Source organism: Heterodontus francisci, chromosome X (assembly GCF_036365525.1).
Source record: "Heterodontus francisci isolate sHetFra1 chromosome X, sHetFra1.hap1, whole genome shotgun sequence".
In the NCBI taxonomy this organism is placed as follows: Eukaryota; Metazoa; Chordata; class Chondrichthyes; order Heterodontiformes; family Heterodontidae; genus Heterodontus; species Heterodontus francisci.
In genome coordinates, this window is record NC_090421.1 from 868419 (window position 1) to 879850 (window position 11432).

At 49.8% G+C, this 11432-nt stretch overlaps 1 protein-coding gene across 1 annotated transcript in view; it reads left to right on the forward strand.

Annotated features, from left to right (window-relative positions):
* The first annotated feature begins 4929 nt into the window (after positions 1–4929).
* Positions 4930–11432, forward strand: part of cs (citrate synthase) — a 32095-nt gene continuing 25592 nt past the window's right edge. The window contains exon 1 of the mRNA XM_068024952.1: positions 4930–5068. Within this exon, the coding sequence (XP_067881053.1) occupies positions 5015–5068 (54 nt within the window). The 5' untranslated portion in view covers positions 4930–5014. The remainder of the gene's footprint in view (positions 5069–11432) is intronic.

The window sequence follows — 11432 nt, forward strand, 5'->3', positions numbered from 1 at the left end:
CGCTCTCTCCCCATAGCCCTGTATCGATCCCCAAACCAATCCCACTGCCCCGCTCTCTCCCCATGTCCCTGTATCAATCCCCAAACTAATCCCACTGCTCCGCTCTCTCCCCATGTCCCTGTATCAATCCCCAAACTAATGCCACTGCCCCGCTCTCTCCCCATTGTCCTGTATCAATCCCAAACTAATGGCACTGGTCCACTCTAATATCTCCCCAGGTTTCCCATAAAGATGTAATGGTCTCTGTCTGTATCAACCGCTCCCTCTCCTTGTTAGCATCATGTTTTAATTGCACTGGACCCTGCCTATCTACACTCAGCTGGCAGGGTCAGGTATGTTGTGTGCAGTACTAAGGGAATGCTGCACTGTCAGAGGTGCTGCCTTTTGGGTGAGTCCTTAAGCCAAGGTCCTGTCTGCCTTCTGGTGTAAAGGTAAAAGATCCCATGACACTAGCCGAAGAGGTCATTGGCGCTAAAGTGCTTCGGGATGCTCTGAGGTCGTGAAGGGCGCGATATAAATGCGATTCTTTTGGTGCCGGGTCTCCATTTAGGCCCAGTGTTCGGCAAACGGAAAAGAAAAGAAGAGAACAGTTTCCGACTTCAGCAATTCAGAGCTGCAGCTGAATTTGGCTGGCTGTTTTTTAGCGTCGGTTTCTCAAGGTCAGTCCACTGGTAAAAGTGTCTGAGAAAAGTGGGGGCGGGGAGAGGTGATGAAAACCCTTTTAACACTGATAAGCAGGACCACAGGAACACATCAAAGTCTCATTTTCAAATGAGTGGCACCTGTTCTGTAAATTATACACTTTATACTTTGTATATGCTGAAGGTCATGGTAATGGAGTCAGCCGGGAATGAGGCACAGTCCACAGTTTGTAGAGTCATCATTAATATAAAAGCATAGAAAATTTACAGCACAAAAGGTGGCCATTCGGCCCATCTTCTCTGTGCCAGTCGACAAGGAGCCCTTCGACCTAATCCCACTTTCAAGCTCACTGCCCTTGTGTTTTGTTGAATGACAATTTTCTTTGGTCCGCTGGCTGGGATCTGTGTTTGTATTTTTAACAAAGACAAGCCGCCAGCAAAGTCATCTTTTCAGCTTAAGATGATCACCTAATTTGCAGCACTGAATCCTACATTGCAAAGGACCGTGAGGAGAGGGACAAAATGTCTGCTCATTCCCCAGCAAGAACCAAGACCCAGGATGTTTAAAGGAACTGCTTGTTCTTGTTCTTTTAGCAAGTAGAGAAATACTACTGACTGCTATGTTTGAATCACCGACTGACTGTCAGGTGACAAGCTCCTCCCCATCTGTGATTTTTAAGCTGGTGTTGTTCTCTGCAGCAGAGGGAAAGTAACTGGACTCTGAGATGAGCACAGCCTAAGTGAAAGTCTCTCCATTCCATCTTGAAAGCTTTCAAATCCTGCTTGTTGACGGGACCACCTTTGCCTACTCCGGCGACAATCAGAAATCCCGTCGGAGGAGATCATCCACATTGCTGTCCCCAAAGAGACTCACCAAGCCATTCATCTACCTCTTTAAACTAATAGCCTCAGGACCACTGAATTCTGCTAAAGCCAGCCGACTCACCAAACTCCACAGACTGTATACCTTTCTTTATGGACTCTAGCTAACACAATTTATCTTTCCCCATGCTGTAACCTATTTATGTGTGTGTGTGTGTGTGTATGTGCATGTGTGAGAGTGCAAGTTTGGTTGAGGTACAATAAAATTAACCTCTTTCTTTGTTAACTCAAGAAAACCTGTCCGATTGGTTCTGGTTATGATCATAGCAAGTAAGAAGTCAAACACTTACTGGATTGGCCAGTACATCCACATTAAGAAAGAATTAAACCTGTTGTGGTCAAACAAGGAGAGGGCAAAGAGGGAAGCCCTTTGACCCCTCCTCACTTGACCATAACATAGTGAATTCCAGACCCCCACTGCCCTCTGGGTGAAAAACATTCTCAACTCCCCTGTTGTCCTGTGCCAATCACTTTAAATCTATGCCCCCCCACCCCCCCGGTTATTGATCTCTCTGCTAGGGGAGATAAATCGTTCCTATCCATTCTATGTTTTTTTATTCATTCATGGGATGTGGGCATTGCTGGCAAGTCCAGCATTCATTGCCCATCCCTAATTGCCCCTTGAGAAGGAGCTGCTTGCTTGAACCACTGCAGTCCGTGTGGCGTAGCTGCACCCACAGTGCTGTTAGGAAGGGAGTTCCAGGATTTTGACCCAGCGACGATGGAAGAACGGCGATAGAGTTGCAAGTCAGGGTGGTGTGTGGCTTGGAGGGGAACTTGCAGGTGGCGGTGTTTGCTCTTTGAGGTGGTAAGAGGACGTGGGTTTGGAAGATGCTGGCAATTTATTTAATTAGAATATTATAGTCTTTGGGCGTTCTTATCTCGAGAGACAATGGGTAAGCCTCCTGGAGGTGGTCAGTGGTTTGTGAAGCAGCGCCTGGAGTGGCTATAAAGGCCAATTCTAGAGTGACAGGCTCTTTCACAGGTGCTGCAGAGAAATTTGTTTGTCGGGGCTGTTACACAGTTAGCTCTCCCCTTGCGCTTCTGTCTTTTTTCCTGCCCAACTGCTAAGTCTCTTCGACTCGCCACGCTTTAGCCCCGCCTTTATGGCTGCCCGCCAGCTCTGGCGAACGCTGGCAACTGACTCCCATGACTTGTTATAACTGCAACGGTAAATTATCCTGAATGTGCTATTAAAAGATTTCTTTTCATCACGAGTATCGATAGCTGAGAAAATTGTCTCAATTTTATGCATCTTAAGTTAAAGTTTGTTTTATAGATGAGTTTTTTTACGACCAGGTGAGAAAGGTGTCTCGGGGTCTTTTACTGTCTTCACCTGGTCTTATTGTAACAGAGTTTAATTTTTAAGCACACTGTGTTTTGAACTCTCCCTTTGTGAATCCCTGTTCACCACTTTCCAATTATAAGGCAAAGAAATTAGCATAAACAGGCTTTTTTAGGTTTAAAGAAGAAAAGTGAAATTTATTAAACCTTAAACTTAAACTCTAATACGGTTAACACCTACGGATACATGCCGCACCCCAAGCTAGCATGCATACGCGATACGCGCATGCAATAGGGACAGAAAAAAGCAGAAGAAAAGTAAAATGGAGAGGATGAGGTAATATCAGAAGAGTTTCTTGTTTACTGTGCTTCGAGCTCACTGTAGTCCTTTTGTAAGTAGTCTTGCTTTTTGTTGGGGCCCAGTATTCTTCTTAAACCTTGTTCAGTGTAGGAGACTTTTCTCTCTTGGGCTTCATGCGTCTTCAATGGTTTCTGAAACTAGTGAGAGTGAGATGAGAGCAGACAGGAGAGAGGTGTTCTCAGTGCAAGAGAAAACAGCTTTCTGATTTCAAATAAAAGCAAAATACTGCAGATGCTGGAAATCTGAAATAAAAACAAGAAATGCTGGAAATATTCAGCGGGTCTGGCAGCATCAAGGAGTTCTGAGGAAGGATCACTGACCTGTAATGTTAACTCTGCTTCTCTCTCCACAGATGCTGCCAGACCTGCTGAGTATTTCCAGCATTTCTTGTTTTTATTTCAGATTCCCAGCATCTGCAGTATTTTGCTTTTATTTATGTCTGTTTGTGGATTCGGCCATTGAGGTAGTTAACCTGGAATGCGTCTGGTAATCGAAAGTCCATTGTGGATTAAATTGGAGCAGGGAATAGCTCCTTTTTCCTTTGAAGTACTTGTCTGTTGATATGCAAATGTCTCTCTCCAGCCAAAGTCTCCAATTGTGTTTTTTAAAGCAAGCTTTTCCTTCACCAACAATAGTTCAAAATCAATGTTCATGTGGCGAGATTAATATTCCTCATTCTTGGCAGGCGAGGAGGGGGCTTGCCTGACAAGTTATTGACAAAATTATAGTTTAAAAAAAAAAGTCAAAAAGCCCGATAATTCAGCTAGGTCTGTTTTAATTTTGATTTTTTTTTTCTTGTTTGATAACATGAATGCAACGCATGAATTCTATTTATTATTGTGTGCAGAATTTGCATCCTACCGGGTTGGAGAAGCTGGGGTTGTTCTCCCTGGAGCGAAGGAGATTGAGGGGGGAGATTTGGTAGAGGTGTACAAGATTATGACAGGTTTAGATAAGGTAGACGAGGAAAAGCTGTTCCCATTAGCTGATGGTACAAGGACTGTGGAGGGGGGGGGACACAGATTGCAGATTTTGGGCGAGAGATGATGGGGGGGGTGGCACGGGGAATGGGAGGAAGATCTTTCTTTACGCGGCGAGTGCTAATGAGCTGGAACTCGCTGCCCCACGAGGAGGGTGGAAGCGGAGGCGATGAATGATTTCAAAGGGAAATTGGACGGGCGCTCGAGGGAAATAGACTGGCAGGGCTACGGGGGATAGAGCCGGGGGGAGTGGGAATGAGAGCTGGCATGGGCTCAATGGGCCGAATGGACTCTATGTCTCCACCAGAGACACATGGCAATTGGCCAAGCATTTGGTTGCGGCTCCCAATGGCTTTTACTTGGTGCAAAGTGTTTCAGGGAGGGCTGTTCAGGTGAGAGAAGCTTCCCACCTCAGCTTGATGGACGTGAGTGGTGGTGGGTGGTGGTGGGGCGGGGGAAAGCCAGTGGGAGAGCGGGCGGATCGGCACCGACCAATGGGAGAGCGGGGGTGCCCCGGGGTTGCCCATTGGGAGAACGGGGTGGGGCTCGGCTCCTACCAATGGGAGAGCGGGGCATTTCGGCGCTGGCCAATGGGAGAGCGGGGAGCTCGGCCCTGACCAATGGGAGAGCGGGGAGCTCGCGCTGACCAATGGGAGAGCGGGGGGACTCGGCACTGACCAATAGGAAAGCGGGGCAATCGGCGCTGGCCAATGGGAGAGTGGGGGCGGAACGTCAGTTGCCGTAGTGACGGTTAAGCCCCGCCCCTGGCTCTTAGGCTCCGCCCCCCCCCCGGTGACCGGCGCCTGCGCGGTTAGACTTCTCTCCCCCTCCGTCGAGAGAGACCTTTCAACCTTGTGGCCGGAGACATGTCTCTGCTGGGAGCTCAGAGAATGGCTGGCAGGCTGCTGAGGAGCAACAAGGTGAGACAGGGTGGGTGGTGGTGGGGAATGGGAGATCTCGGGCCGGGCCGGCGGAGCGGAGGGGACGAGGCGAGGCAGCGGCCAGGCTTCAGCCCGCCGAGCTAGGCCGCAGCCGCCTGGTTGCTAGGGAGCTGCCGCACCTGGCCAGGGGGAGGGGGATGGAGGTGATTGGGGATGGGGGAAGGATGGTGGACGAAGGTGGGGAGGGGGAGGATGGAGGAGGGAGGTGGGGTGGAGGAGGGGGAGGATGGAGGAGGAAGGTGGGGTGGAGGAGGGGGAGGATGGAGGAGGAAGGTGGGGTGGAGGAGGGGGAGGATGGAGGAGGAAGGTGGGGTGGAGGAGGGGGAGGATGGAGGAGGAAGGTGGGGTGGAGGAGGGGGAGGATGGAGGAGGAAGGTGGGGTGGAGGAGGGGGAGGATGGAGGAGGAAGGTGGGGTGGAGGAGGGGGAGGATGGAGGAGGAAGGTGGGGTGGAGGAGGGGGAGGATGGAGGAGGAAGGTGGGGTGGAGGAGGGGGAGGATGGAGGAGGAAGGTGGGGTGGAGGAGGGGGAGGATGGAGGAGGAAGGTGGGGTGGAGGAGGAAGGTGGGGTGGAGGAGGGGGAGGATGGAGGAGGAAGGTGGGGTGGAGGAGGGGGAGGATGGAGGAGGAAGGTGGGGTGGAGGAGGGGGAGGATGGAGGAGGAAGGTGGGGTGGAGGAGGGGGAGGATGGAGGAGGAAGGTGGGGTGGAGGAGGGGGAGGATGGAGGAGGAAGGTGGGGTGGAGGAGGAAGGTGGGGTGGAGGAGGGTGGGTGGGGGTGGATGGAGGAGGGTGGGTGGGGGTGGATGGAGGAGGCAGGTGGGGTGGAGGAGGGGGAGGATGGAGGAGGAAGGTGGGGTGGAGGAGGGGGAGGATGGAGGAGGAAGGTGGGGTGGAGGAGGGGGAGGATGGAGGAGGCAGGTGGGGAGGGTGGGTGGGGGTGGATGGAGGAGGCAGGTGGGGAGGGGGAGGATGGAGGAGGCAGGTGGGGAGGGGGAGGGGGCGGAGGAGGGGAAGGTGAGGTGGCGGAGGAGGAGAAGGTGGGGCGGCGGAGGAGGAGAAGGTGGGGCGGGGGAGGATGGAGGAGGGTGGGGTGGAGGAGGGGGAGGATGGAGGAGGGTGGGTGGGGGTGGATGGAGGAGGAGGGTGAGGGGGGGTGGAGGAGGGGGTGGGGGAGGGTGGACGAAGGTGGTGAGGAGGAGGGTGGATGGAGGAGGAGGGTGAGGGGGGGTGGGGGAGGGTGGACGAAGGTGGTGAGGAGGAGGGTGGGTGGAGGAGGGTGGGGGGTGGATGGAGGAGGCAGGTGGGGAGGGTGAGGTGGTGGAGGGAGGTGAGGTGGGGGGTGGATGGAGGACGAGGGTGGGGGGAGGATAGCGGTGTGGGGCGGAGGAGGGGGATGGCGGAGGGGGAAGGAGGAGGGTGGGGTGGGGAGGAGGAGGGCGGGGTGGGGAGGAGGAGGGCGGAGGAAGGTGGTGAGGGGGTTATTAACACCCCCCCCCCCCCCCCCCCCCCAATTCCTCCTATACTCTGCGGTTTTAATATTTTTCCCTCTGACTGTCTCCAGGTTGTTTATTTAAGGCTCCTATTAAGTTGTGGAAAGGTAATGGGTGCCCGCCCCTCGGGATTTATATGACTGCCTGTCTTCGATTTCAGGAAGCATTGAGTGCGGTCCAAGTTGGGAAAGTTGAGTGGGTGGGGCCCTTTGCTACTCCCCTGTTGTCGAGGAGGCGGGAGTCATCCGAGAATGCCTCCTTCCTGCCCTCCTAGTTGGGGAGATACCACTAGAAGGTATATGGAGAAGACGGTGGGGAAATGGAGATTCATTCTGTCAACTTGATTGTGCAGGGGTTTCAGCTTTTAAAATCAGCTTCTGTTTAAATAGATTATTCTTACCCAAACGGTAAATAGTGGTTGGCTAAGGTGGTGTACACATCCACGGCTGAATGGAGATTGATTCAAGCTTGGCATCAGGTTCAGATATGGGACAGCGTTATACTTAGACGTCCACTGAACTGCACCCTAAACCCGCCCTCAGTAATTCTTTTAGAATGATGGAGTCCAGATGCGAAACGCTCTTCAGGTTATTTTTGGTGTAAGCTGTTTTAAAACTGTTAAGAGTGTAATTATTTATTGTGTTGATCTTTAGTAAAACATCCTTCTATGTCGACCCTTTTGAGCCCCTTCATTATCTTAAGGGCCTGGTCACCCCTCAGCCCGCTCAGCCTTTCCTGATAAATAAATCCTCTCAGTTCTGCCTTGTGAGTCTTTTTATTGAATCTTGGCCAATACCTCTATCCCTTTCATAAAATGGAGGGGAGAATTCAGCAGAGTACGCTGTGCAGCAGTTCAGGTAGTTCCACGACCGCGCCCGACACCATCATCCTGGCATCCCAAGAACAGATGAAAATAAAGGCAGTTACAGTGAGCCCATGAGGTACAGTTTTTTTTTAGATTAGAGATACAGCACTGAAACAGGCCCTTAGGCCCACCGGGTCTGTGCCGACCATCAACCACCCATTTATACTAATCCTACACTAATCCCATATTCCTACCAAACATCCCCACCTGTCCCTATATTTCCCTACCACCTGCCTATACTAGTGACAATTTATAATGGCCAATCTACCTATCAACCTGCAAGTCTTTTGGCTTGTGGGAGGAAACCGGAGCACCCGGAGAAAACCCACGCAGACACAGGGAGAACTTGCAAACTCCACACAGGCCGTACCCAGAATCGAACCCGAGTCCCTGGAGCTGTGAGGCTGCAGTGCTAGCCACTGTGCCGCCCAACTATTTTCTGGCAGTGTGTAGCTTGTGTACCAACGTGTGTTAAAACTCAATCCCAAAAAATAGTTTAAACTCGCTGTAGTCCCATCCAAAAGGCAATGCCGGTTGGACGAACTTATGTTGCATTCCCTATTTTGTATGAAGTGTTCAGCATTATCAAACCTCAAGTTAAAGATAAGAGTGGAATGGCTGATAAGAATTAACGCTCCATTAAAAAGGGTGGAAAAATTGGACATTGCTATCTAGGGTTTGGGAATGGCTTTGAGACCTGATCCATTATTTTTTCAGTTTCACATGTTGCCGTGTGTTGTTTGGCTTGGCATTTACTTGTATGTAGCTGAATGTCATGTTCTAATCAGTATTGTAATCATTTCAAGTGTTTGCCTTTCTACTGAATTGACTGCTACAGCTGTAGAAAGGATGACAGCTCGATAGATTTATATCTTTCCTGTTATTAGCTTCAGACACTTGGCGTCCTTTAGTGACAGACGTGGACGCTGCCTTCTGGGGACTGAGGGGGGAGTTCTGGACTGGCGCAGACACGAGTAATCAAGCATTTGAGTTGTCGCAAAGCCAGCTTTATGGAAACAATAGATAGCAAGTGCAGATAATGAGGCTTTTACCACTGGAAAGAGACAATTGGTGAGCACGTGGTGGGGTGGGGGGGTGGTTTAAACGGTCTGGTTTTGGTGACTACTTGATCGTTATTGCATGTTTGATAATTGATTTGAAGCAGACAAGTCCCATTGCGTTGACAGATTTACTGTTGGGATCTCTGCACCACCACCCCACCCCCGCCCTGTCAGAACCATGTTCCGTTCCTGGATTTTTATCCACAACTCTGTTTTGAGATGGCAGTGAAGGTGATGCACGCCTGCAGAGTGAAGGCGAGGGGAATGAAGCCAGGATGGTTGGTTGCTTCTGCAGGTTTCCGAATGGCTGGCTCGTGTGCAGCATTGGCAGAGGCGCCTGGGCGCGAGGGTTGGCAGCCCGCCGTTCTCGTGGCAGACAGTCTTGCAGTGAGGGTTGGTGAGGGGGAAGATGAGAGAAATAAGGTTTTACCCGCAAGGTTAAACACTAACCCAAGTGCAGATCGCTGAGCTGAAAGACCTGCGTCAGTCAGAGCTGATTATATAATCCTGCTGGTGTTGTGCAAATGTTGCCCAGTGTTAGCCTGCAAATCTTATCTTGAGTTTTCAGTTTGTCACCTATTATGGTTTCCCGTATCCAGCACCGTTTATCCAACGGAGCTGGACCGACTTAAAGAGAAGTTATTCTGCAATTGGACTTCCATTTGAAGTGTCAGTATGAATAACTTTCCGAACCTGCTGTCAGAACTTAATTTCAGAAAAGGAACTGGATGAGGGCTGATGGGCCGTCAGTTTAAGCGCTCTGAAATCCGACATCTGAACAACAGTTTTCACCTTTTACGTGAAGCATTTTCACTTTTTTTTTTGTGTGGAGGAAGCATAAGGGTTGTGGTCAAAGCCACAGCAGAAGAGAGAGCTTTTGAGGGGCCTTTTGATTGTGGGAGGCAAGGTTAGGACGTTAACCGTGGGGCATTTTGGTTTAAGGCTTGTGCTTTGATGGAGTGGGAAGAGGAAAATGCTTAGTGTATGGGAGTTGGAGAGTGAAGCAGTGACCTTGGTATATAGATCGTGGGAATCTGGACAAGGGGTGCACCATGGAACCATCCGACCTCTGTGAAGATTACACGTGTGCCTACACCGAGCATCGGGTTTCTGACACACTTTGGTGCCGATGGTAGCCTAGACTTAAAAATATGGAATACTTCCTACCTTTAAGGAAAAATCAGATGCGTGCTGTGAAGTTCTCTAAATAATCCAGCCCTGTGAATGTCCATTTTAGCACCATTATCTGAATTTTAATTTGTGTTTTGGGGCAGGTCGGTACGCCGAAGTAAGTTCACTGGTGGAATCTGGCACCTTTGGTCAAGTTGTTTCTTTATAACTGATCCTGGCCTCTTGCAAAGTGTTTTGCAAAGGGGAGAGGAATCTCTGCACGTCAACCATTTCCCCTGCCTTGTTGCTGTAAAGTGTAAAATGGGATGGAATAAGCTGCCTGTCGCTATTAGTCAGCAGCCAAATAAGATTTGGATTGTGTGGCATTTACAAATGAGCACATTGCCTCCCTCCTAAATCTATGTGCCTGATTTACAATAACAACCGCCTTAAATGCCAGTGTTCAGATAAACTGTGGGTTTTTATCATGAGGAGGGCTGCGGTTTGAGGGTCATTAGTTCCCATAAGCTGAGATAATTTTGATTGTTTTCAGTTCCTGTTTTGAACCTTCAAATGGACATGAAAAAATAATGCAGTTTTAAAAAAAAAAGTAATGAATTAAAAATTACAGCGCAAAGTGATTTTGATTTGGTGCGAAATTTGAGTATTTCAGAAGCAGATTAAAATGGTGTTTGGATCTCTGTGCAGAATGTGCAAACAATTGAGTCTTTTCACTGCAGATGAAGCCTATTTTTGACTTTTGTTACAGTAAATATTTAAAAGGGGTAGTGCCTTCAGTTGTGGCCCCGGTAAAAACCATCAGGACAACGTTCTGTTTTTAGCCTGTTAATTCTGAGCAAAGTCTGGGACTTGGTTCTCACCCAAAGGTTATACTGACACTAGAGAACACATGGCGGTGGGGGAGAGATCGCATTGACTTTCCAGGGCAGCTAGCAAATACTACAGCGGTGACGGTGCCAAAGGTGAGCAAACTGCGCCTGACTCATTGCAGGATTGCATAAGGCAACTCGTTTAACCTGGAGGAATGAATCAGGCTTGCTTATAGCCTTAAAGCATGAAGCCTCTATTACCTTGTGTTTATATAGTGCCGTAGACAAAGTAAAAAGCCCTGCACAGCAGTGGTATTGCACAAAACGTGACAACCAGCCCCATAAGGAGATATTCGTGACAGGTGACCCAAAAGCTTGGTCAAAGAGGGAGGTTTTAAGGAGCGTCTTAAAGGAAGAGGCGGAGAGGTTTAGGGAGGGAATTCCAGAGCTTGGGGCCCAGGCAGCTGAAGGCATGGCTGCCAATGGTGCAGCGATGGAAATCGGAGCGGGGGGATGCTCAAGGGGCCAGAATTAGAGGAGCACAAAGAGGGCTGGAGGAGATTGGAGTGGTAGGGAAGGGCTGAGGCAGTGGGAGGGGTTTTAAAAACCAGGCTGAGAATTTTACATTTGCGGTGTTGCGGTTAAAAATGAGCATCTGGCTGGGATGGGTCTTGTCGCTTTCGTTTCCAGCTGCTGACCACCTCTCGGCATGTCTCGCGTTCTGTACGTGTTCCTTGTTGGACCATTGAAAGTGCAAACAGATATTTCCAAGGCCATGCTTTTTCTGAAATCTGAAAAGTGTAAGAATAGTTGATGTATTAAGATGAGAAAATTAGTCTCTGCATTCTGTGCATGCCGAAATCTGCTAAGGAGTAGGCATGGACTGGTGCAATCTGGTGTGGGTTCTGGTTGCCCTTCAGTGCCTCACCCACGTTAGTGTGTGTAAATTTTGCAGGTGAGTGTCATCGGGCAATTTGATCAACAGG